Source organism: Mus musculus, chromosome 19, assembly GCF_000001635.26.
Source record: "Mus musculus strain C57BL/6J chromosome 19, GRCm38.p6 C57BL/6J".
NCBI lineage: Eukaryota > Metazoa > Chordata > Mammalia > Rodentia > Muridae > Mus > Mus musculus.
In genome coordinates this window covers 15,983,329-16,010,912 of record NC_000085.6, presented here as the reverse complement: position 1 = coordinate 16,010,912, position 27,584 = coordinate 15,983,329, and the positions used below count along the sequence as shown (strand labels likewise).

The 27,584-nt window shown below is 43.3% G+C and overlaps 1 protein-coding gene and 1 long non-coding RNA gene across 8 annotated transcripts in view; one reads left to right on the top strand and one right to left on the bottom strand.

Annotated features, from left to right (window-relative positions):
* On the bottom strand, window positions 1-25,838 carry C130060C02Rik (RIKEN cDNA C130060C02 gene). Its single transcript, NR_045355.1, has 3 exons — window positions 25,621-25,838; window positions 24,281-24,406; window positions 1-813 (listed from the first exon to the last, which is right to left on the bottom strand). It is a non-coding gene; the product is annotated as an RIKEN cDNA C130060C02 gene (long non-coding RNA).
* Cep78 (centrosomal protein 78) overlaps window positions 25,213-27,584 on the top strand; it is a 29,933-nt gene continuing 27,561 nt past the window's right edge. For 4 of the 7 annotated variants that reach the window (XM_006526823.2, XM_006526824.2, XM_006526825.4 and 1 more), the window contains exon 1: window positions 25,213-26,300. In XM_006526823.2, the coding sequence (XP_006526886.1) occupies window positions 26,033-26,300 (268 nt within the window). In that variant the 5' untranslated portion in view covers window positions 25,213-26,032. Of the gene's footprint in view, window positions 26,404-27,584 lie in introns of all 7 variants that reach the window. The other 3 variants (XM_006526826.4, XM_030250838.1, NM_198019.2) reach the window with 2 other exon arrangements.

The window sequence follows — 27,584 nt, the reverse complement described above, 5'->3', positions numbered from 1 at the left end:
AAAAGTTGGAGTTGTTTAAATTTAACCTAAAACATGATTACAACAAAAAAAATAACATATAATATCCATAAAGGAGAGGGTGATGCTAATATAAAGATCTCTTTGGCTACATAGAAGTGCATACAGTCTGTTCTCACACCCTTTCTGTTGTCTCTTGGTATTGTATTGACAATATGACTATGAAATGAGCTGATTCCAAATCAGGCCAGGAAAAGTGGGGACTGCAGGGGATTTATTTGAGAAAACTTCCCCTTCTTCTGGTTTGAATATTAACTCTCTCTAGTGCTGACAGTTTTCTTTCCTGCTGTGTCTGGTAGAGGGCTCAGTGATGTCTTTCTGTCTTGTGTTCTTCTGAGAAAAGGGTCCAGGAGCAGTGTCTCAGCACATTCCCCAGTAAAATAGCCTGAGAGTTCTTACCATTAGGCCTCCTGGGAAAAGATGACTTCCATTTTTATCCTTGCCATGTATTCCTAAGAAATCAGTCTGGAGGTCGTAGTCCATTGGCCATCTTGGGGCTGTTCTTCCTATTGCGTTTGGACCTTTGAGCAGCAGACGCTTTTAAAAGTCACATTCTGAGACCTGGGGATGTAGCTCAGTGGCACCATGCTTGCTGAGTGTGTGTAAGGCTGTGGGTTCAAACTCCAACGCTGTCAACAGCATGGGCTAGGAGCACAGAGCATAAGGCAGGAAGCACGGTGCCTGTACATTCCTGAGTTGATGTAAAGGCGAGGCCATATCAGTGTGACAGAGCACACAAAGGAACAGTCTTGAGGGAGCAGTTCTGAGATTCATTAATGGGCCTTGTCATTGGCTCTGAAATAGAAGCAGCAGAAATCATTCTGTGCCTTTCTCTGGAAGTAAATAACTACTCCCTGGAAAGGGAATTCAAATGTGATTTCTATAGAAAGCGCATTAGCATATGTAAGCCACAATTTTAGATTAAAAACCATTCTGAGTACAAGGGAAATAAATAGAGAATAAACAACAAGCTATAGTAATGTAAATGTGCCTTAGTCATACACTTCCATTCCAACCACTTCTCAATTCAAAGTGGAAGTGACAAAAATGGAAGTGACAGGCATCGCAAATCAAAATAATAGGGAAGGAACCCCTGTTCTCGTTTGTAAGTAAATAAAACTAGGATGATTAAAAATAATCTTGAAACTCCACTGTAAAACTACCAGAATAATACATTTATAGTATGTTCTGACTTATCAATAAAGAGCTAGCAGCTGTTCTACTAAGCCACAACTTTATAATAAATTATACTCAAGCTATTTACAGTGCTGTATATGATGTGACATTGTGACTTTCCAACCTGTATCCTGAACACAATTCTCCCACCACTACTATGAAGTTTAACATGTCTGCTACTGTGTAGGCTCCCTGAGAAGGGCAGTCATTAAGAAATTTCCTGACTGTGCTAGATAGAGTTTTGTCAACCTGACACAAACTAGAGTCATCCGAGGAGAGGGAACCTCTACTGAGGGGAGGGGGGAAGCCCCTCCGGATTGGCCTGGAAGCAAGACTGTGGCATTTTCTTGATTGGTGATTGCTGGGGATGGCCCAGCTCACTGTGGGTAGTGCCATCCCTGGGCAAGTGGTTGGTCCTGGGGTGTATAAGAAAGTAGACTGAGCAAGCCATGAGGAACAAGCCAATAAGCAAGCTTCTCCATGGCCCCTGCCTCAGTTCCTGCTGCCAGGTTCCTTCCTTGAGTTCTTGCACTGGCGGAGTGTTACCTGGGAGTGTAAGCTGAAATGTCTTTTGGTCGTGGTATTTTATCACAGCAATAGTGACCCTATGGCACTGACTATTTTTGTCCTTCCAGAATGACCACACATCTGATGGGGCTGTGATTATAGAGTTCTTTGTGGATGTAACCATTTGTAAGAAGTGCCTTGAGACTTCTCATGAAATAAATCAAAACTCGTCTAAACTCTTGCTCAAAGTTCAATGCCACCTATAAGTTGCTTCTGAATTAGAAGATCTTTACATTTGTGACCTGTGACCATTTGTGATGATGCCTGCACTGGTCTCAGGGGGGGTTAAATCCTGCCACACAGAAAACATTCTTAGGAGAGTTGGGAACTAGGGGAAAGATGACATTCTTCTTCTCTTGGGGATAAGGATCCAATTTATCTCTGCGACTATTCCTCATGAATACTGTTTGTAGACATCCTTCCAGTACAAACTAGTATGTAGATTTTCTCGTATTAACAAATGGCTTCCAGTGGGTTCTAAAACCCATGCTTCATGGCTCAACCAATCAAGAATACAGAAAGGGCCTGGAGAATAAGTGATGGCTGGTTCCTGGCTCTCAAACCACATTTACAATAACTTTTCGAGGGTTTGTTTTGTTTTGTTCTGCTTAAGATGGGCACGAACTACCACATCAGGTTAGCTTTTTTTAAGAAACTGTGTATGGGTGTTTCATCTATATGTATGTCTGTGCATGTATGTATGCATGTGTACCACAAGCATGCCTGGTATCCTTGAAGTCCAGAAGAGGGCATTAGATTCTATGAGAGAGTTACAGACAATTGTGAACCACCATCTGGGAGCTGAGAATCAAATCCAGGCTCTCTGGAAGAGTGGTCAGTACTCTTAACCATTGTACCATCTCTCTAGCTCCCCAGAGAGATTTTTAAAAATGACAAATTTAGAACACAGTTCATACCAAAAAAAAAACTCAAACTATTGTAGTGGCAACCAAGAATTATTTCATTTTTATCACCACTATGAAAAAATAAAAGATATCCCATCTCTCTAGTGATGAAAGTGTTGTTTACATCTCTTTGAAGCATTCTCTTTTGCAATAATTATGTATGGCTTTTACAGTTTGTAAAACCATCAATGCACTGTCCCATGATAAAGAAATGTACCTTAATTTTTGAGAATGTAAGCAAAAGAAATGACTAAATTGAATAATGTGGTCAGTATTATTCTGACTATGGCTGAGCCCAGAACCCTTGAAAAAGGGTGAACTGGCTCTTGCCTTGGACATGCTAATGACAAGCACGCTGCAGTGTAGTTTCTGAGGGAGCACGATGAATACCACATAAAGAGTGCATGAGAATTTAGGCAGTTGATGAATGGCAGTTGCAATGGTGTCACACGCATGTCCTTGAGTCTTACGCCTGCTTATGTGATGGAAAGTTCCTTGAGAGTGCTTTGACTGAGAAGTGAAGATGCAAAGCAAACCATAACATTTCAAAAGAGATATCCAAAAAAAAGGATGGCAGAATTCATCCATCAAACAGAAAACATAAAGGAGATGAAGTACATAAAATTTGAAGGAAAAATGATCCTGGAGATAGCTATCAGAGGGCTGTATGCCACAGGGAGGGAGAAGACAGTGACTCTAGAGAGAAGGGATGATCTGAGGGAATTCACGTGGACAGTCTAAGATGCGTCATCCTCAGCTTAAGGGACTAAATTAGCATCTGATTCGAACAAGAAGATTCAAATGCAGAGAGACAGATATGTTTAGAAGCTGACTGATGAGAAGTGTCTTTCCTGAGGACCAGATTTGTATCACCCGTGAGAGATAGCTAGCCTGGAAGCAACAGGACTCTTCCCAAGAGCCATCTGGAAGAGGAATGGAGTGTGGGCAGAAGGAAGCAAGTGATGGTCTAAGTGCTCAGGCACTGCCGAGGGAGCTGTGAACGGCCAGCTAAAAAAGACATCATCGGTTTGCCTGGGTGGAAAAAGTGAGAAGAGGAATGCACAGGCAATGGGAATTCTCACGAGAATCCATTGAGAAAAGGATAACTTGAGGAAGCCGTTCATTGATGATGCAATCAAGTAAGAACTCTCATGCTTGCTCCCTTTCTTTCCCAATCTCCTTAGTTTCAGTGGCAAGCACATGAAGATAACCTTGAGTGAGATAAAGAAGGAAGACTGGTGCTACGTGGCTTGAGAGAGAAGCTGACAATGTCTTGAGATGATACAGGGGATTAAGGAGCCTTCCAATTAGGACAGGTGAAGAAGGAAAGATTAGAGGGACAGTAGATGTGATGGTTTGTAAATGCTCAGACCAGGGAGTGGCACTATTAGAAGGTGTGGTCCTGTTCAAGTGTGTGTGGCCTTGTTGGAGTAGGGTATGCCACTGTGGGCGTGGGCTTTAAGACCCTCCTCCTAGCAGCCTGGAATCCAGTCTTCCATTAGCAGCCTTCAGATGAAGATGTAGAACTCTCAGCTCCTCCTGCACCATGCCTGCCTGGATACTGTCATGTTCCTGCCTTGATGATAATGAACTGAACCTCTGAACCTCTAAACCTCTAAGCCAGCCCCAGTTAAATGTTGTCCTTATAACAGTTGCCTTGATCATGGTGCCTGTTCACAGCAGTAAAACCCTAACTAAGAGAGCAGGAAACAAAGTTTTTGGTCAGATCATGTGTTATGTTTACTAAGCACATAGGTTACACACAAGAGAGTTTTACTGCCTGGACTCAGTCATTTCTCCACAGAGAAGACGGCATCTCTGGTTATTTCACCATAGAGAAACCAATGCTGGTTTTAGTTTGCATCTTTTCTCAGGTCCACTCTGGCTCTGCCACTCTTAGGCGTTCTCAGGCAAATCTGAAGAAGAAGGAAGCCTCCTTTTTGTCCTATGACCAAAATTCTTTCTGTTGGCTTGTGGGTTTGTGGTTTTGGTTTAGTTTTTATTTTGTTTTGTTTTTGAGACATGGTCTCTCTATGTAGCCCTAGTTGTCCTAGAACTCACTATGTAGACTCAGAGATTCACCTGCCTCTGCTTCCCAAGTGCTGAGTTTAAAGGTGTGAGCCTGGCCCATGACCAGAATTCTTATCTGCAGAGGAAAAATGGCGCCGGGCTTGGTGGCGCACACCTTTAATCCCAGCACTCGGGAGGCAGAGGCAGGCGAATTTCTGAATTCAAGGCCAGCCTGGTCTACAAAGTAAGTTCCAGGCAGCCAGGGCTATACAGAGAAACCCTGTCTCGAAAAACCAAAAAAAAAAAAAAAAAAAAAGAGGAAAAATCGCTCTGTGTTCTCTCCTGCCACCTAGAAGTCCATCGAGGTGTCAGCAGTAGGACAGCTGATGAATCATCAAATAGTTGTGTCACGTGCTGTAAAAGGGTTATGGCTCTAAATCCAAAGCGCTGGTCACCACATGCTCATGTCCCAGTACCGACCTATGTCCACCTAGAAGAGCAGAGTCGAGTGGGATCACCTTCCCTTGCAAACAAACGAGAGTTTTGGAAAGCGCTACCCCAGCATCAGGGAGTTCCAGCCACTTCAGTGATACCTTATCTGTGCAACAGCCTTTGTTTCTGAGGCCCAGTCTGTCACAGGAAAACACTTGACTTCAACCTTGGCATTTTTGTTTTAGAGACTCAGCCAGCCTTGTGCCTCTCCAGGTACCTGTAGATTTTCATAAGGCTGGAGTCTCGAGAAAAGGCCTGGGTAGTTGGAGACAGCTATTGCTCACTGGTCTTTGGGGGTTCAGGTGATTTACATGACATGAACTGGGGCACTTGCTCCCCGTGTGCAATGAGAGGACTGAGCCAGGCTGCTCCTTGTATGCTCTGACCCCCTGGACAAAGTCACTCGACAACGGCACTGCTGGCATTCTGGGTGGTTTGGATGTCTGGATTCATTACTGTGGAGAGGAGAGAGGACAACTCACCGTGCACACATTTACTGATTGCACCTACCAACTTCCAGTAGCACCAACACACACAGAGTTTCAACAACCAAAATTGTCTCCCTGGGCTGCAGATGGGCTTGCCTAGTGTATGTAAGGCCCTAGATTCAATCCACAGTACTTCAAAGCAAAAATGTCTTCAGACAACCAATGTCCATGGCAAAACTGGCCCCCGCTGAGAATCATGGATGGAAGTAGAGAAGCTCTGACTCGATGACTGTCCTAGGGAGGTTGCTTTCACTGTGATGAGCATCAGAGAAAGTTAGGGAAACAACAACTTATCTCGTCTTCCAGCTCACAGTCTATGAGAGGAAGTCACAGCAGGAACTGAAGGCAGGAACCTGAAGCAAAACTAAAGCTCTATCATGGAGGAGTGTTGCTCACTGCCTTGCTCTCATGGCTTGCTCAACCTGTTTTCTTTTAGGACCCAGGACCTGCTGTGGCACCACTCACAGCATGCTGGGCCCTCCCACATCAATCATTAATCAAAATGTATCTACAGGCTAATCTGATGGAGAGTCCTCCTCCTCCTCCTCTTCCTCTTCCTCCTCTTCCTCCTTCTTCCTCATCCTTTCCTTCCTCCTCCTCCTCATTAATTTTTCTCTCATATATTACACCCTGACCACAATTTCCCTTCCTTCCTCTCCTCCTAGCACCCCCCCATGCCTCCCCTCTCCCCCAGATCCACTCTTCCTCCATTTCCCTTCAGAAAACAGCAGGCCTTCCAGGTATATCAACCATACATGGCATATCAAGTTCCAATAAGACTAAGCATCTCCCCTCATATTAAGACTGGACAAGGCAATCCAGTGGGAGACAAAGGGTCCCAAAAGCAGGCAAACAAACCAGAGACAGCCCCTGCTCCCACTGTTAGGAGTGTCACAAGAAGACCAAGTTACACAACTATAACAAAAATGCAGAGGACCTAGCTCGGACCCATGCAGACTCCCTGGTTGTCAGTTTAGTCTCTGTGAGCCCCTATGGGCCCTGGCTAGTTGGTTTTGTAGGTTTTCTTGTGATGTCCTTGACATCTCCTGGCTCCTACAGCCCTTTCTCCCCGTCTTCCCTGAGCTCCGCCTAATGTTTGGCTGTGGGTCTATATCTGCTCCCAGATATAGAGTTGCTGGATGAAGCTCCTCTGATGACAATTATGCTAGGCTCCAAGGAGACTGGTCTTTGACTGAGGATACCTCCTTCCAGATGACCCTAGCTTTTGTCAAGTTGATAAAACAAAAACAAAACAAAACAAAACAAAAAACTGGCCAGCATAATAGCCACCATTAAATGTTTGACTCTCTGTTTTGTTTTATATACATCTAGTTTTCTATAATATTTCTCCTGTTTTATATGTGTGTGTGTGCGACTTTTCTTTTATAGCTGGACAGAAATTTAAGTTGAACACTCTGGACAATCAGGAACTTCTGAGTAAGATAACAGATTAGAGAATGTCTCAGTGTAATATGGTGAGGGAGGAGTCAGGGTGCCTGAGTGTAATGTGGTGAGGGAGGAGTCAGGAGTTAAAAAAAAGAAGAAAAGAAAAGGAAAGGAGAGAAGAGAAGAGAAGAGAAGAGAAGAGAAGAGAAGAGGAAAAAGAAAAGAAAAGAAAAGAAAAGAAAAGAAAAGAAAAGAAAAGAAAAGAAAAGAAAAGAAAAGAAGGAGATCCAGTTCCAAATGGAGAAAGAAAGAGTTTCAAAAATTCACAAAAGAGGGACAATTATCTGGGAAATGTGGAGCAGAAAAAGGGTGGTGAGATGAGAAGATTCAGCGGCTGAGCATCCTGCACTGATTTCCTGGCAGGAAGGGGAAATGAAGCTTTATCTGGAAGAAGCCAGGTGGGCCAATGAGACAGTGCCTCCTCCAACAAAAATGCACAACGGAAATTAATAATAATAATAGTGGTAGTAGTAATTATTATTATTATTTGCACTTATTTGTATCTACATGTGCACATGCGTACATTTTGTGTGTGTGCATGTGTTGTGTAACAGTTTCCCAAGATATTGAAGTATTTCATCCTGCCTAGAAGATCTTTAAACAAGAAAGTAAACAACTCAAAATAGCTTCAGGAAGTTCCTAAAACTAACCAGGCTCATTAGGTCTTTCCCTGCCAGCTCTAAAAGCTGAGAGTTATTCTTGGCCAAGTTGCAAAGAAGAGTCTGAGACCAGACTAGCTGTCTGGAAAGGTTATAGGTCAGAGTCACTTGAAAGAACATTCTCCAACCTGTTGAGCTGCCTACAGGTGTGCAGTGTGCTCCAGGGTCCCAGGTGTCACCCATGCTGAGGTTTGGGGTTGGGGTTATTGACACAAGTGTCTGTGAGTTATTTCTGCTCCTGTCACTCATATTCCTGTAAGGAACTCAATTAAACTCATTGGGTCACCGATTTGGACGGTACAGTTTGTCTGTTGTCAGCTCCCTATCTGAATGCACAGAGGTGTATATGACATATCCCCAGGAAGAGTTTACCACACGACAGCACGTGTGTGTGTGTGTGTGTGTGTGTGTGTGTGTGTGAGAGAGACTATTCATATTCCACAGTGATTGTGGAGATCAGAGGACAAGCTCCAGGAGTTGGTTCTCCCCTTCTACCACGTGGGTTCCCAGGAGAGCAGCTCAGGTCATCAGGCTTGGCGATAAGCTTTTCCAGATGAACCACCTCACGAGCCCAGGAATTATGTTGCTCTCTGTCTCTCTCTGTCTCTCTGTGTGTGTCTCTGTCTCTCTCTCTGTGTCTCTGTCTCTGTCTCTCTGTCTCTCTCTGTCTCTGTCTCTGTGTCTCTGTCTCTCTCTGTGTGTCTCTGTCTCTCTCTGTCTCTGTCTCTCTGTCTCTCCTATTGGCTCAGAGGGACATAGCCAGGTCCCAAAAGTTTGTCTGTCTTAGTCAGGTTGAAACACCATGACCAAAAAGGAGTCAGGAAGCAAAAGTTTTATTTGGCTTATACTTCCACATTGTTGTTCATTATCAAAGGAAGTCAGGACAGGAACCTAGACAGGGGAGGAACCTGGAGGCAAGAGCTGATGCAGAGGCCATGGAAGAGTGCTGCTTACTGGCTTGCTTCCCATGACTTTCTCAGCCTGTTTTCTTAAAGAATCGAGGGCCACCAGCTCAGAGATGGCACCACCCACAGTGGGCTGGGCTCTCCCCTATCAATAACTAAGTAAGAAAATTCCTCACAGGCAAATGTTATGGAGACATTTTCTCAATTAAGATCCCCTCCTTTCAAATAACTCAGACGTGTGTGTCAAGTTGGCATAAGAGTAGCCAGCACACCATAAGGCTTGACTCAAACAATGGAGGGTTTTGCGGGAGGGCTAGCCCTGCCCTTAGAGGCAAGAATCCCACAAGTTCAACTGACCCCATATACATGGTGGTATATCATTTTTTATTTTATTTTTGTCTGCTGTCTTTCTGTTTTTTCTTTTTATTATAATTTTGGCAGTATTCTTCTTTATTAATTAAGAAAACACTTATTTTATCTTTTATTTAGGTGTGTGTGGGTGTGTGTGTACAGGTAGAGGCTGGAAGAGTGTTTGGAATCATCCTGGAACTGGAGGTATAGACAGTTGGAAGCTGCCAGCTACTCATATCCCACTAAAGTGATTCCATGAAATATAAAAAGAACGACAGTTCCAAACTCCTTTTTATGAAGCCAGCAATGTCCAACATCATACTAAGTGGAGAAAAACTCAAATCATTCCCACTAAGATTAGGGACAAGAGAAGGATGCCTGCCCACTCTCTCCACACCTGCAAACCCTGACATGCAAACCAGATAAAGATAAAACCAAAAGAAAAAAATTATAAATTCATCTCCTTGATGAAGGATGCACATATTCTTTTTTAATCAAACACTTGCAATGGAATTCAAGACGATATCAAAAGGTTCATTCATTGTGACCAAGCTGGCTTCATTCCTGTTGAACAGGGATGGTTCGACAAACAAAAATCAATAAATGCTACCCATCACATAAACGGACTCAAAGACAGAAGTTAAATGATTATTCCAGTTGAGAATTTGCCTTTGACAAAATTCAACATTTCTTCCTGATAAAAGTGACTGAGAGGCCACAGAAGTGGAGAGCCTACCTTAACTTAACACAGGCTACATGCGACAAACCTATGTCCAACGTCATACTAAGTGGAGAAAAACTCAAATCATTCCCACTAAGATTAGGGACAAGAGAAGGATGCCTGCCCACTCTCTCCACACCTGCTCAATCCAGTGCCTGACCGCTCAGAGCAACGATGCAGGAAAAGGAGATGGAAATACACATAGGAAAATAAGTCAAAACACCCCTGCCTGCTACTGATATGATTCTGTACATACAAGACCCCAAGGAATCCACCAGAAACCTTGTAGAGCCAATAAACTTTCAGCAAAGTTGAAGGTTGCACAGTCACCCCATGAAATTCAGTAGCCTTCCTCTCTACCCAAAACAATCATACTGAAAGAGAGATCAAAGCAACAATCCCATTCCCATGAGCTGCCAATAAAATAAAATAAAACAAAACACTTGGGAATAAACCTTACCGAGGAAACGAAAGCTCTCTAACATGAGAACTTTAAGACAGTGGAGAAAGAAACTGAAGAAGACATTAGAAGATGGAAAGCCTCCCGTGGCCGTGGACTGGAAGAATAATCTTGTGAAAATGGCCATCCTGCCAAAAGCAATCTGTAGATTCAGTGCTATCTCAATCGAACCCCCAGGGCCATCCTTCACAGACCTAGGAAAAACAATCTCAAAATTTATGTGGCACGGCCTGAAAGCCAAAGATTGTTAGTGCAATCTTGAACAAAAATAATACTGCAGGGGGTATTTATTTATTCTTTGTTTCAAATTATACTACAGACTTATGGTATTAAAAATACCATGGTACCAACACTAAACCAGACAGACAAATTTAGAGTAGAATAGAATAGACTAGAATAGAGTACCCTGGTTAGTCCCTGCAAATAGTGCTAACTGATTTTTGACAAAGACACCAAAATTACACATTGAAGAAAAGACAGTATCGTCAAGAAATAGTACTTGAAAACCTGGCTTTCAACGTGTAGAAAACAGAAACAGACCCTCTTCTTGCACCCCACACAAAACTCAACTCCTATATGTGTGTGTGTGTGTGTAATATATGTATGTATGTATGTAATATATAATATAAATATAATATATTATAATAAATACAATATAGTATATAATTTGTATGTATCCTGGTAGAAGATAACAAGGTGTATATGCTTTGACTTATAGACACGGGTATGTGCTTCTTCAGAGTCCCACAATACAGGAAGTTAAAACCAACAATTCACAAGTAAGATCTCATGCAAACAAAAAGATTCTGAGGGGCTGGTAAGACAGCTGAGTGGTGAGACAGAGTACTGGCCGCTCTTCCAAAGGGCACTCACTTGGTTCCCAGCACACACAAGGCAACTTAAAATATCTGTTACTTTGTTCCTGTGACTCTGATGGCCTTTCTTGCCTCTGTGGGCACCAGGCGTGCAAGTTAAGCAGACACACATTCAGGCAACATAGTCAAATACATCAAATACAGTAAAGATACAACAATTAATAAGTTCTATAAGGCAAAAGAAATTCAAGTGAAAAGGTGGCCCACAGAACGGGGAAGAAAACCTCTGCTGGCTGTGCATTTAATGGATTGGTAGTTAGTATATACAAAGAATTCAGAAATAAAAATAAAGACAATAAGGAACCCACTAAGAAGTGGGCTACGGAATCAAAGAGGAAGTTCTCAAAATAAGAATACAGTAAATGATAAACATTTTAAAAGTGTTTCACATCCTGGACTTCCTGTTTGAAAGTGTGATCTGAGGTCACCTGAAGATGCCACTAGAAACAGCCCAGTATGGCGGCAATCGTAGGCCTCGGGCACCTAACACAGAAGAATCACTAAGTTTGCTGTCTATGTGAGCTATACAGTCAGACCTTGTATCAAAACTAAAACAAAATTCAGGAACCAGGGCCATGATATAGAAATACTGGATGAATAGACTGTTTTCAGTACAGCTGTCCCCATTATATCCATGGTCTTGATCCCAAGACCACCCTTCACCTACTCTACCCACCCCTAACCCAAATCCTTGGATGCTAATTATATAAAGTTACCTTTGATAAAACGGCAGCTCATGCAAATGGAAGAGGATTTGCACATATCTGGGCATATCCTTGCACATTCTTTAAATCATCAGTTTGTAATATTAGGAAGACGGTGCACACATAATCCCCGTGCGGCACTTTTGAAAGAATACCCAGAAAGACTTGGCTCAGTACAGATATAATTCTTTCCTTGAATGCTTTTCATCTATAGTTGTTTGAATTTACAGGTACAAGGCTCATGGACATGTAGACCTACTGGGTAAGTTCTAAGTATTGCTTAGGTCATAACTGGACTAAGATGATTTATTCATTGTGTATCTGGAATTCAAATCTAACTGAGTGCTCGGTATTTTTATTTACAACATGAGTCCATTCTGTTTGGAACTTGGGGTTCTGAGGAGACACTCTGTTTTGAAATTTTTTAATTTGTAGTCTTTGGCACATTATGCATAGATGTTTGGTAACGACAATGCTAGGAACACTTTGTTGCCAGTGAAATTAATGCTATGCCACCGCCAATCACTGTACAAACATGTCAGTCTTTGCAAGGGATAGTTTGTTTTTGTTTTGTTTCTTCAGTTCCTTGAGCAACTCCATGCTTTACACTACAAATCTACCAGTTTTGCAACGTACAGTGGACAAGGGAAAAAAGTTTTTATTCTGAACACTCTCTCCATCCTTGCTGTATAACAGGTTGTCTCCTAGGGAGCTGAAACCAGGAGGTCTGGCTTAAAAGTTGCTAGAGAAGAGTCTGGGGGCAGTGTTTGCCTGGTTTGGGACTATAAACACTGCCACCTAGCGGCAGAATCAAGTATTCACCACTACACCAAAGGCAAAGGAGGAAATCCAGATGAATCAAGTGTGAAAATCTGCAAGCATGGGTTTTGGTTGCTTCCATTTAGCATTCAGTCGGTTAACTTTAGCAAGATGAAGGGAGGAACAGTTATTTACCAGTAGAGCAGTAACATTCCTTAAAAATAAACTGCAATAGGCGTAGGGGAGGGGCAGGGGCTGGCAGCAGCAGAGAGATGAGAGACAGGCTCCACAGGTAAAGTCACTTGCCACAGACGCCTACACACACACACACACACACACACAGAGAGAGAGAGAGAGAGGGAGAGAGAGAGAGAGAGAGAGAGAGAGAGAGAGAGAGAGAGAGAGAAATTCTTTTAACTTGAAAACCTATGTAGACAAAATTCACGTTTATTTCAATTCATAAGTTGTCTGAATTTCTGATGCATGTACAAGGCTCAGTAAAAGCTACTGGTAAAGAGAACTCAGAATCTCAGCTATAAAAATATCAAGACTCGGAAGCTTGGCTCCTGCGGGGCAACTAAGTATTCCTTAATCCAGAAAATCCTGTAGACCCCAAACAGACCCACCAAAGATCTCAGCTTCGTGACCGAATGAGCACTTGTGGCGATATATTTTTGTATCAGAAAAATATATTATTTTGTTACAGATTTAAACATTTGGTGCTGATTTTTTTCCTTTTGTTTTGATTTGTTTTCTAAGGGGTGGGGGGGGGTCTGAGGCTTGCTAAAAAAAATAATCATTTCAACTTGTCAGTTTCAGAGTTACTCCTGGCTACATGCCATCTGTTTTAACACATATGTTTTTGTGAGCTGTGGCAACCAGGATTCTGTTACCTTTATAAATATTTGCTGTCTCCTACTAGATGCAAAGGAATGGAGACTCCAGAGCCGCGTGGTTGTACAGCTGGTTACTAAGCAGGGATACGCTTTGCAAATTCCACTTCCGCCAGTGAGATTCTTTTCTTTAGGGGGGAAGTCTTAACCCTTTTGTCTAACGAGGAGTCACCTAGTGCTTTCTGAGCTCTAACAATGGCCAGACACTTAGCTTCACACACATAAACAGTCTAGTGTCACTGACGTGGCTTAAATGGCATCCATGTATCCCTATAGTCTTGGTTTACCCAGCTAAGCTTCTGGGTGGCACTGTGTCTACAGCCAGAAATAAGCTGTTTATCAGCCTGCGCTGCCTGGGTGCTGCCTGACAGATGGCATTGTTTGCGTTTCTACCCTGGCACACAGCCATCCGCTGTCCTCAAAATGGAGTCAAGGCTGCTTGTAAAATGGAGTCTCTCGGGGTGAGGAACGGTCTGAAAAATCACTGCTTTAAACAACGTAGAGTGAACACAGCCTGGTCTCTGGCAGTCTCCTCTCCTTTAAACCCAAAGAGCATGTCTCATAAATCTACTACAATCCTGTCTGCTGAGCCTTTAACCCTCTTATGAATTACATGCTTTGGGCAACGTTAGAAAGAGGGAAACTGGTTTCTGGGCAACCTTTAGAGACATCAAGCTAGAAAGCCACAATATACACACCCATTGGAAAGACAGAAGATGTTTTTTGGGGGGGAGGGGGTGCGTCTCTATATAGCCCTGGCTGTCCTGGAACTCACTTTGTAGACCAGGCTAGCCTCGAACTCAGAAATCCGCCTGCCTCTGCCTCCCAAGTGCTGGGATTAAAGGTGTGCACCACCACACCCAGCAACAGAAGACGTTCTTAGACAGGGAAGACCACACTTGTCCCACTGGTGCTTGCTTCTCTCTCTCTCTCTCTCTCCTAGCTTTGCTTTACATTTGGTTAGCTCTGAAATTCATCTCTTTGTTGAAGCCATGGACCCCAGTTTGCCCAGATGGAGGTTTCTGAATAGACCTCCTCGGGCATCTGCTGCTGAGGTGAGGTGTGGCAGCATATCCCGATTGCTGGTGACAACTGTCCCTGCTGTTCTCTGCCTAGATACAGACTTGAGAGCAAAATAATGACAATCCCCCAAGCTTAAAGGGGGCTGTAGTAACCGCATTTCATTACTGGAACACTTCTCAGTCCCCAGTGCCTTACTGGAGACATCTGAAACCTTTTGTGGTAGCCTTCTATTTCATAATAGAATCCAGGATCTTTTTATATTTTCTCTGGCTTGTCCTATATTCTCTCTGGACAGCACAGGAAGTAGATCAGCTAGATAACTGTGATATCTGCTTGACCCCGGTTTGAGTAAAGATATAGCCAAGTACTAAAAACTCTTAGTTGACTTCCTTTGCGAGTGACCCATCTTCTATCCTCTGCAAGTCCAGACGGTGATCCAGAAGTGTAACTTGTAGTGATACTAGCTGTTTGGGCTGAGTTAAATTCTTCGAATTCTCCAAACCTTCCTATCTCTAAGATGGGCATAGTGATGCTGACGTCAGCTGTTTCCTGCTCTAAGTTAGCTAATCCACAATGGGTAAAGCGGTGGGCTTTCAGGCTGTGCCTTGCCTTGAGAAACTCCATTTTACAAGCAGCGTTTGATACCATTTTGAGGACATCCTAACCCATGCAGAAAATGGATACATTATGCATTCCTGGACGGAGAAAGGATGTTACCCTAAAGTTTTGCTTTGGTGAATTAAGACTGTAAGTATACACCGGAGTTGTTCTAGTTTGCTTTCTATTGCTGTGATAAGGACCATGGTAAAAGCAACTTGGTGGGGGGAAGCATTTATTTCGCTCAGAGTCCCAAACACAGCCCATCACGGTGGGCAGTTGGGATGGTAACTCAAACAAGGCAAGAACTGAAGCAGAGACTGTGGAGGAGCACTGCCTACTGCCTTGCTTTTCAGGGCTTGCTCGGGTTTTTGTTGGTTTTGTTTTGTTGTTGTTGTTTTGTTTTAATACAATTCAGAACCTCGTGCCTGGGCGTGGGTACTGCTCACCATGGGCTGCCCACCCCTATCATCAAGAAAATACCCTACGGCTTGCCTATAGGCTAATCTGATGAGTCATTTTTCTCAGAATAAGTTCCCTCTACCCTGGTGACCCCAATTTATGTCAAGGTAATGAGAACTAACAAGCACGGCCATACTTAAACTATGCCAGGGAAACTAGACCCAAGGACTTACCAGACACACTAGGCTGGGGAAACTGTGCAGCTTCCTCACCTGGACCCCATAAAGAGACAGACATCTAACACTCTGATACCAATGCCCTCCATGACCTGGCATCTGACGTCAATGCATGTATAAATGACCAACTACCAGCCATCCTTGGGGCTTCAGCTCAACTTGATCTCACTGTTGATGTGGTCTATGCTCTATCCTTGTGTTCACCCATCTGGCCCTGTCTTTCTGCCTCTGGGGCTGGATTCAACTCGTCAGCTTTGCTCTCAAACTTTTGATGCACAGAGACCTGGGAGCAGCAGCTTCTTCTGGGTAGCCGGCTTGGAGTCCTTAGTCTGTCAATATGGACTCTGTTTACATCTTTACCTACTTACTTCTGAAACCTCCTGAAATTCTACTGCAGCCTCCTTAAACCTTTGTATACATTCTGCAACACATGCACACACATGCATGTGCACACACACACACAGAGATTTACAGTGTGATGTGTAACATGAGTCAAAGATTTAAATAAAAGAATCTGTTTACCTCAACTAGATTACCAAAAACAAAAGTGGGATTCTGGAAAATTGCTGCAATGGATACCTTGTACATTTATTGTTATTCAGTAAATTCTGACATTGTTGAGAGATACAAGCATGTTCACCTATGTTTCTGACCTAGTGCACTCACAACAATCAGACATTATTTGGTTCTGAGCATTGTCTCATTACTGCTTTTGACATCACGATTGAGGTGTCTTTGGGAACCTTTCATTTGGCTATAGGTGAGATGATTTGTCTTTGACAAAACATCTTGTAGAAAAGTCTCTGTGGCCACTGGACACTTTTCAGTGACACCTGATGTCTCCTGCCTTTCTTAGCAGTAAAAGCAGATCAGGTCCCAGGAACAGAGCTTCCTTCTTCTCTCAGCCCATTCTCCTCATGTTGTAATTCTTCATTTTTCATTCTGTCTCAGGTTCTCCCAACCCTCCTGGCATCAACTGCAAGGCCTGTGCACTGCTATGGCTGGTTATGGGCAGGCCCTTGAGCTGCAGCTGTCAGCTGTTCCCTGTTAGTTTTGTTGTTGTTGTATTGTGCTCCTGTAGGCCTGCTAGGCATATACTCTACCACTGAGTTACACTCCAACCCCAGCTGAAACTTATGTGATCCCTTTGGGTGTCCTGGGCTTCCTAAAAAATGGTGGTTGGTTTCCAAATGTGAACATCCCCCAAGAAAAAGGAGCAGGCAGAAACTGGATTGCTTTTTTGACCAGACCCTTAGAAATCATTCAATTTTTCTGCTGTGGGTTGCACAATATCTAATAAAAAAATATGTTCAAGTTCAACGGCTGGCACTTGTGAACTAATCTTTAGAAATCAGGTCTTTGAAGGCACAGTCAAGGTAAGATGCATTGTAATATGTATTCCAGAAAAAAAAAATGTTTTTTCTAAACACCCTAGATAGGCCAAAGACTGACCAAAGAAGAAATTTCATCCGAGGCCAGTTTGTTGAAGCAGTGGGTTTCTCTGGGGCCCCTGGGAGCATGGATGACTTCAAAACCACCACACTGCTGGAGAGTCGCACCTCAGCATAGGTGATGACTTTGTCCAAGCAGCCTCACTTGAGTTCTACTCACAAGTCACCGACCAACCACTTCCTCCACTTGGTAGCACTTCCTAAGACCACAGGCAACCGAGCATCAGGAGGGAATGGCAGGCAGAATCTCTGGTGAGGGTCTGGTGACCACCATCTCCTAGGAGGGAAGTTAACAGTTCAACTTTCATTACCATAGACCTAACTATTGGAATGCTGGCTTCTTATTTCATTGCCGTGACTCCAGAGCTAAGGTATTCCGAAGATTAGGATGGTCATATCAGAGATGGAGGACACAGCAATATCAGCAGACAGGTGTGATTAGAGTAAGCTTTGATCTAATACTTAGTGACCTTATACGATGAGGGAAATTTGGGACACTGTGGAGAAGAATGTCACAGGACAATAAAGGTAGATTGGTCCTACGGGCCAAAGAATCCCAGAGATTGCCAGCCACAACCCAAACTAGGAAAGAAGTGTACAGAAGGCTATTCAGAACTGCTAGAAGGAGCCAGCATTGGTGACACCTTGACCTTGGATTCCTCACCTCAATAACTATAAGGTAACGCATTTCTGCGAGTCTTGTCATTACTTTGGTTTTTGGCGCATTGAGACAGTATCTCACTGTGTAACCTTGGGTGGCTTGGAATTCACAGAGTACTAGGATGGCCTTAAACTTGTGGTGACTCTCCCTCCTGTCTCTGCCTCCTGAGTACTGGGATTATAGCTATGCAATGCCAGGCCTGGCATCTCTATTGACTCTAAGCCATCCCACGTGCTCCTTTTTGTTACAGGAACTTGTGTCTTCAAAGTCCTAAATGCAATCTGATTTTTGGAAGTGAACATGAAAGTGTTTAGAGAGACTGGTGAGATGGCTCAATGGTTAAGAGCACTGACTGCTGCTCCAAAGGTCCTGAGTTCAATTCCCAGCAACCACATGGTGTCTCACAACCATCTGTAATGGGAACAGATGTCCGGTCCTGAGTTCAATTCCCAGCAACCACATGGTGTCTCACAACCATCTGTAATGGGATCAGATGTCCTCTTCTGGTGTGTCTGAAGACAGAAAGAGTGTACTCACATTAAATACAAGTTTTTTTTTTCTTTTTTAAAGAAAGTGTTTAGGGGTCTTTTGGTTTTGCTTTTAAGGTGTTGTAGATCAAACTCCAGGCAAATACTAGTATTGATGCAAAGAAATCCACAGCTGTCACATCAAAGGGGAGCGATTGTGGCCTAGAGACAGATTCGAGTTTCCCCAAATACCATGCTCCTATGTGGTAGCAATCTCATGATGTTTTTATAGTAATGGATTAAAGGGCACTAACAATCTAGGAACTTTTCAAGCACAGTGGTACACCTATCAGGGAGGTAAATTATAGTGAAGCAGGCTAAGCTCTGTTAAAGGCCTTAGGTATTATCTGACAAGTCTTAGTCATTGTTTGCGGAGATAACTTGGGATCTGTTTGTACATCCAAAAAGATTTTAAAATTTTTATCGAAGAATTCTATTTATTAATTCACCAGTATTTGGGCTATTTCTAAGAGTTTGATGTTATAAGTCTATTTCTATAAACATTCATGTTCAAGTTTTTTTGTGTGGGTTTGAGTTTTACTTCTCAAGGACACCATTTTGCACTCCCACCTGCAACATGTGTGGGTTCTAAGCCCGTGCCTTGTGCCTTAGCCTTAGCATAGGATCTATCCTGGGACAATCCTGACAGGCACTTGAGATGTGTGCACTTTGCTGCTGTTGGTGTTATAATCGTGTCTACTTCCTTTGCAGTGGTGTCCCCATCGTCTGTGTCCTTCTTGATTCTCTGCAGGTAACAATAGCCATTTCTCAGCCTTCAGTTCCATCAGTGTTTGCCTCATCTATGTCTCTTACGCTGTGTGGCTCTTTCCTCCAGGTTGAGCATGACTTCCATTGTCCTGAAGCAGAGCAGCTAAAAATCACATGTGGATGTCTCTCAGATCACGAGACTTGGTTCATGAGCAATCTCTCACAAAAGGAGAGGCCTCCTAAGACCTCTTTGCATACAGCAAACAGTTGCTGGGGGAAGACAGCCCCTTGGTTAGTACAGCTGCCCTAAGATACTGGAGAGACACAGTGAGCTCAGTGATGCAGAGATGCAGCTTCTGCAAGCCCTCCATGCTGCAGTGAGACTTTCTGGTGACACAGCCGCCCAGTCACCTATGCTCTGTGAGTAGCCTTCACTCACGGCCCTGTAAATCACACCAATGAACCGTTTCCTGGACTGTGGATGGAATCTTGTCTTTGATCTGTCAATGCCTTCTCTATCTGGGATGAACAGAAGTACAAGAAAATTATACAGAATCAAGCGTCTTACTAATGGATCAACCTGGTATTCATAAAATGCTCTCTCTTATCTTCTATTGAAGTTATTATTATTATTGGGTGTGTGCATTAAGGGGGTGGCATGTGTATGGAAGACAGAAGACAACCCTGTAGAATCTGTTCTCTATTTCTACATGAATTCCAGGGATCAAACTGAGGCCTCCAAGTATGCACAACCATCACCTTGCCCAGCTAAGCCATCATCCTAGTCCAAAATGTCTGTATATAATGTTTTGCATTTTAAGATATTTTTCTGGTATTAATTGATTTCAGCATTCTTATGGCTATTGTTGGCATGAATTTATTTTCACTTTGAGTGTATCTGTGTCTTTGAATCTGAGATGTGTCTCCTATAGGTAACATATACTTCTACTTCTTAAGTCCAGCTTGACAATCTCTGCAATCACCTTGAATTCTGTCGTTGATGTCGTGGGATCTATACGTGACTTCATTCTTTGCTTTCTATAGGGCTTTGGTTGTTTGCTGCTTTATACTTCCCTAACAATCTCCTTTTATGCTGAGTGCGTGTTTTCTAGTGTAATACTTAATCCTTTAATGACTCCTGAGTATATTTTTGGAATTAATAGTTGATATAAAGATATTGTGTTATTTGTTGTTCATACAATCACATCTTTTCAGAAGCTGAGAGGGAAAAGGAGAGACGATGACTAACAGGTCTGATTGGGTCAATCTGCCTTGTTCTTGCTTCTCTTTGCCTCTTGTGGATTCAGCTTGGACTCTGGTTCTGGTCAATGTCTCCATAAAACTTTGTTCTTGCTGTCTTCTTATGATGTTATTAGCAACTATGCACATTTCTATATTACATGGGCAACTATAAATATATTATTTGTGCATCTTCTGAATTGTTTGAAAGAAAAAAGAAGAAATTTGGAAGAACTTTCTTTTATAGTTACCTACACTATTGCTTTAGTGTTTGTTTCATTTTTGTGGACTGAAGTCACAGTCTGCTGTCATTTGAGGAACTTTATTTGTTGTGAAACAGGTCTGCCAGCAGTGAATTCCTTCAGCTTCGGTTTACCACTCTGTGCTCTAACACAGCAGTAATGGTTAAGCTGCCAAGGGATAGGTAATAAGAAAATATGATGATTGAATCTGCATAGTTTTCCTTATCTGGCTTTGGAAAAATCATGTTTTATGACAGAAATTACATAAATCTACCATTATGGATCTTCAGGGGTCTTCCAAAGAATAGTGATATGAAGGAAGAATATACTGACTTTCTGACCTTGTCATCGCCAAGTCTCTTCCCAATGATGTAACAGAGTATTTCTAGCATGCTGTCTTTCTTCCTGAAGAAACTATTTCAGAAGTTCACAAAGTTCTCAAAGGGTGATGAAACCTTTATAAGGTTTATCACATTTCCAAATGTCTTTGAAACCATGGGAACACTCAAGATGCGAGAGTCTTCTCTGAGTTCAATCATCATAGTTTCTTATTACCTATCTTTACACACCTTTAATCTCATAATCTCAGCACTCTTGAGGCAGAGGCAGGCAGATAGATCTCTATGAGTTAAAAGGCTTGCCTTCTCTAAAAATGATGATTTCCAGAACAGAGAGGACTATATATAGGGACTCTGTCTCAAACAACAACAACAACAACATCTAAGTTATTACAGAAACAAGATCACAATTTGGAATATATTTGTGATGCAATAAGAGACTTCTACTTTAAAAAAAACAACAACAACAAAGAATTACAAACAGAGTACACTCTACTGGTAATGAGTGTTGTGGCAGGATTTGAAAATAATGAGAGAATTCTGGGAGGCCAATGATAAAGAGAGTCTGGGTATGGACGACATGCTGCTATATGAAGCAGCCCTTGTGCTTCATTCATCCTGTGTGGAATGACGAGTGCTGCAATTGAAGTGATGGTGATCAAGGGAGAGCTAGGGAGACACTCTTAGCTTGTCAGGCTTGGGTTATTAACTGGACACACCAATTCACTGAACAGAGATGTCAGAGACTGTTCTCGTAGCTGGGGATTCAAGAGTGAACAAAACAGATGTGATTCCCTTCTTCATGGACCACAACAATGTTTATCTTAAATATGTGTGAAAATTGATTTCAAATTAAAATTTTAAATCATTGAATAGTATTGAATCATTGAAGATAATACTTCCCCAAGCTGTGTCCATTGGCAGCTGCCAAAGGAGGTTTATAATGATTTGTAGAGAGCTAGAGATCATTCTAGAGTATTTGTCATTCACCAGTACCAGTTCTGTGCTAGGCAGGCATGACTGAGACACGATTCTTGCCTTAGGAAGGCTACAGACAGAGGAGGAAGTACATCTAAATAGGCTAGTAATTACACATACCATGGACTGTGATTATAGGCATGCCTGAGAGCTGGGCAGAGCAGGCAACACTAAACAACCGAAAGAGAGAGGGAGAGGGAGAGGGTTGAGGGAGAGGGAGAGGGAGAGGGAGAGGGAGAGGGAGAGGGAGAGGGAGAGGGAGAGGGAGAGGGAGAGGGAGAGGGAGAGGGGGAGGAGAGAGACTGAGACCCAAGGATGGTGCCACCAAGCCAATGCTGGGTCATAGGGGTTGTCTTAGTTAAGGTTTTATTGCTGTGAAGAGACATCATGACCATGACAACTCTAATAAAGGACAACATTTAATTGGGGTCTGTCATAAAGTTCAGATGCTTATTCCATTGTTATCATGGTGCCAATCGTGGTGGCATGCAGGCAGACATGGTGCTGGAGAAAGAGCTGTGAGTTCCACATTCAAATTCAAAGGCAGCAGGAAGAAAGAGAAAGAGTGACACTTGGCCTGGCATGAGCATCAAAGCCCACCCCCAGTTACATACTTCCTCCCATAAGTCTACACGTACTCCAAGGCCACACCTCCTAACAGTACCATTCCCTAAGGACCTATGGGAGCCATTTCATTCAAACCACTGGCACGGGCTGAGGATGGGGTGAAGTTATCCAACGAAATAAAGGAGCACTGTGTGTATAGGCCCAACAGGAAGGAGAGTGAAGTGGAAACTTAAGGGTTCATTGGAAAGTCGGTTGGATAGTGTTTTGGTGGGGCAAACGTGTGAAGGAAAGTTTTGTTAAAGTGGACAGATGTCAAAGGCTAAGGCGGACTCAGACACAGGAGAGAGGATGTTCTGCTAAAGTAAGTATGTGAAAGGACACGTGATAGAGGATTCTTTGCTAACAACACACATGTATTGGTCCACCTTATGTTGCAGAGTTGAGCTGCATTTATCAGAAATCCATAGAGAGAAACACACCAAAAAACTTCCAGTGGTGTGCTGTAGTTTGTTGCCACTTCCAATGACTCTAAGGCAAGACCCATGCTGAGGCAAGACACGTGGAGGACATGTGATGTTTGGAGGGTATAAATAGGACTCCACAGAGTGAGAGACAGAGTTTGGTTGGCTGGCACAGCCTTTGTGCAACGCTTGTGGGTCTCCCATCTTCACTGATCTTCACTTCTCCAAGAGACACAGTTGAGAACTTCTGGTCTCCCTCCAGGTCCCTCCTGCTGACTTCAGTCAAGGCTGAGGCCTGGCTGTCTCGGCTAGGTTATGTCACCACTATTGCTAACCGGACTCTACTGAATTGGACTGCTGGTGTATCCGTGAAGTGTTTGTGAGTAGATCAAGCTGTCACTGCCTGCTAACCTGTGAACTGAACTGCTGATTTCCAAGAAAAACAGACAGGAATTGCTTCAAAGAACCTTTCTAAACAGGTCTAGGTCCCCCGTACCCTTTCTATTTCACCCTGTATCTGGTGGGTGGTGGGTTACATGGAAGGTTAAAGCATTTAAGAACCATCATTAAAAATAAGATTTGAAAAAAATTAAAGGTGCAGGAAAGACTATTGGAAACTTCCAGCAATGCTTTGTGTTCAGAGAAGTCAGGAAGAAGTGCAGCAAGAAACAAGACAAGAGGTATTCCAATGATGAAAGCATCTAACTGCTAAGCTAAAGGACACAGATCTGAGAACTCTCTGGCTTTCCACTTAGGATGGACAAGCAGAAAGATGAGAGAGACTGAAAAGGGACTGGCAGAACACAAAAAATTAACTTCAACAAGGACAGGGAGAGGAAGGTTTAAGAAAATGATGGACAGCTACATTAAGAAAATAAATGAATTATACAAAATTCTCCACCATGTATCAACATGGACGAACCTAGCAAAAAGAACAGTAACTAGGAAAAATTTGCTAGAGGGCCATGTACAAATGGCAGAACTATTAAGACACCCACTGCAGAGAGGCACAGAAGGCTTGGTGACACAGTTGTCTCGGTGTGGAAGAAGACCGTAGTTGTGATAGAGAGAATGGCTCCACAAGGCTCCCAACAGAAATGGTGATGTTTCCTCCCAAGCTAGGTGGTGGGTAAACTAACTCACTATTTTACTTTAAATATTGTACAAAAAACTCACTGTCCATAGCTAGGAAATCTTAGTGGAGTGGGTGGTGTCTGTAGTGTTGAAAAAAGGTTGTAGAACTCAGTTAGTGGGAGAGGAATGTTATGAACACAGTGTCTAAAGCTTGATTGGAGACTGTCATTGTTCTAGAGACTGGATACAAGTTCAGGACATCTGGCTAGTTCTCAGGATTTATGCTAACTGCACAATTCATCACTTTGCACATCTGTAAAGCAGATATGTAACAGTATATTTCTTACGGGGAAAGGTGGAACTCTATTTAAACTGACTGGCTGAATGTAGTGGCTCCTTCCTATAATCCCAGCACTCAGGAAGCTGAAAGAAGATGACGAAGTCCAGAAGAGGCCAGGCTACGTAGCAAGACACTGTATCAAAGTAAAATAAAATAAAATAAAATAAAATAAATAAACAATGCTACAGAAATAAAAAGTACTAGTTATCAGTGTTAGCCACAATCTTCATCATCCATCCAAAAGAAACAAAAGCCAGAATAGAGCCTTCCATTTACGAGAACACTTCGCAGTTACCAATGACAGACTAAAAACAACAAACTTATGTTTTAAAAGAAGTGAATGAGGACACAAAAGACTTAACTGTGGACATTTAGCCTGTCATTCATAATGTCTCTTGAATATAGTATGCCTTATAAACAGAAAATCAAACTCATACCTCAGGAATTTATAAATGTGCTTTAAAGTATTTCAGAGAAATGGCTTAGCACTTAGGTGCACTTAACTGCCCTTCCAGAGGACTGGGTTCCATTCCCAGCACCTATGGTGGGTGGGTCACAAATGTCTCAAATGCCTATAACTTCAGGTCCAAGGCATCTGACGCCCCTTTCTGATATCCCTAAGCACTGTGTACACGTGTCACTCACACACACACACACACACACTGAATAAAAATATAAGCAAATCTTTTACAAATGTAACTGAAATGGTGGCTAGAGACAGCTCTTCTTTCAGAGGCTCTGAGTCTGGTTCCCAGCACCTACACTGACTGGCTCACTACCACCTGTAACACCAGTTCCAGAGGATCTGATGCCTTCTTCTGGTCACTCTGGACACTTGCACACAGATAGCATACAGGCACGTACCCATAAATAAATCCTTAAAAAGAATAAAACAGACTGATGTATTTATTACCCAGAGTTCACTTTGTTTCTGCTCAAAGTAATTCATTTTAATGCATAACTAAATAACATGACATAGGGAATAAAATAGCTCAACTTAACCACTGCTGAGTGAATCCCAAGTTCACTTTCCATAGCTATTATGCTCAATGTTACTAACTCTGTTAAAATCATTAATAATAAAACCGTAATGAAATTATGGTCTCTCTGTGATACAGGAGTCGTCTTCGAGTTTATTTAGAGTACTAACATTGAAAACTAGTAAGAGTTCGAGGCCAACCTAGTCTACAAAGTGAGTTCCAGGACAGCCAGGACTGTTATACAGAGAAACGTTGTCTCAAACAACACATAGAGAGATAGAGAGGGAGAGAAATATCCACCATCAATGGAGGATACTAAGCTAAACTCTAGCTTTGCCTAACCCAAAGAAGAGAGGAAGGAAGCCACCTGGTTTGCATACGTGTTGGGAAATTCTTCTTGTGACTTCTCTCGGTGAGGAAGCATAAACAGTTGAGCGCTTCTAACAGTCTTCTCGAGGCTAAACCCGCTTCTCAGTTCTCAGGTCAAGCCCGGTTCTCAGGTCGTCACTCCATTGCACCTCACTTTTGGTACCCAGAGGCGCGCTCACTGCAGAGCATCTACTCGCCTCCAGCTGATGGCGCGTTGGACGTAGCGAGCCCGGGTGGGCGTGGCCCGCGCTCTGACGCACAGCGAGCGCGCCGACGCATGCGCACGTCGCCCGCGGGAGCTCGCCGGTGACTAGAACGGCGGCGGCGGCTCCCAGAGCGGGCGCTAACCGCCCGAGGCGTGGCGGGAGGCGGCGCGGGGCGGCTGGTGGAGGTCCCCGGGGTTGCCGGTCATGATCGACTCGGTGAAGCTCCGGCGCGACTGCGCGGCCGACTTCTTCTCGCACTACGAGTACCTGTGCGCGCTGCAGGACTCCGTGCCGCTGCCCGCCGTGCGCGCCTGCCTGCGGGACGGCGTGCTGGACTTCAATGCCGACCGGCTGCGCGCGGTGGACTGGGCACCGCTGCTCAGCACGCTCAGGGTGAACCGCGACCTGCCGCTGGTGGCCATCAAGAGCTCCTTCCAGCCGTGGCTCGGGGAAACAGTTCTGCGGTCCGGAGGTGCGAGGGTTTGGTCGGAGAAGTGGGAGCCCGGTGCAGGATCAGCCTGCGAAGCGGCCTCCACCTAGCCACAAAGGAGTTTTTGCCGCCGCCTCCCTTGCAGGTTGCCGCCTCGGTCCGTTGTCTGGAGTAGTCAAGCTAGGGAGTAGAACTCGACACTGCCCCTTATTACAGCGAGGATGACCAACTCTGCACCCCGAGGGGAATATGCGTGATAATTTAGCAAATGGTCCCTGCCCTCTCTTCTTTTAGGGGTTTAAATGTACAATCTCCCTTCATTCGTAATTGCAAGTTTAATACAGAAAAGGAGAAGGTTAAAGATGGAAAGAAAAAAATGTATAACAAAAAAATAATCAGGGACGTCTTTTTTGATTTTTAGAAAAATATTTGAGGGTTTTGCCTTCGCGTGTGTATGTGCACTATGTGTGTGCAGTGCCTGCGGAGTACAGAAAAGGGGGTAAGAGGTCGGAGTCCATATGTGAACCACCATATGGATGCTGGGAACCGAACTCGCATCCTTTGCAAGAGCAGCAAGTATGTCCAACCATTGAGCCATCTCTCCAGCCCAAGGGACTATTATTATTTGTTTCTTTTATTTATTTATTTATTTATTTATTTATTTATTTATTTATTTATTTATTTATTTATTTGAGAGACAGGGTTTCTCTGTGTAGCCCTGGCTATCTTGGAACTCACTCTGTAGACCAGGCTGGCCTTGAACTCAGAGTCTGGCCTGCCTCTGCCTCTCGAGTGCTGGGATTGAAGGCGTGCGCCACCACTGCCCGACTGGAACTATTATTTTTGACGAACCCGTTGTAAAACAGTTGACTCTGGTTATTTGCAGATAACGTATTTACAAGTTCCTTTCATTTGAATTTTTGTAACTCCCAGCCAAGTCTTTGTGGTGCTTCTATGGTCATTCATGAACACCCGCCCAGAAGCCAAAAAAAAAAAATTACCATCCAATATATATGTTCCTTACTGATTTGCATATTTGTGTGTTTGTGTATCTTAGTATTGGCGTATGTGCACACTCAGAAACAAGAAAGGGGTGTTGGGTGTCCTTTGATGGCTCTTCACCCATTTTTTAAATTTATTTTTTATTTTATTTTATTTATTTATTTTTTGAGAGAGACAGGGTCTGTTTTCTTAGTTTGGCTGGAAGCCAATAAGCCCCAACTGCTCTCTTGACTCCGCCCCTTCCATGCTGGAGTTAGAAGTCCTGCTCCTGACGCCTGGTTTATGTGGGTTCTGGGATCACGGAACTCCAGTGCAGCAAATGCC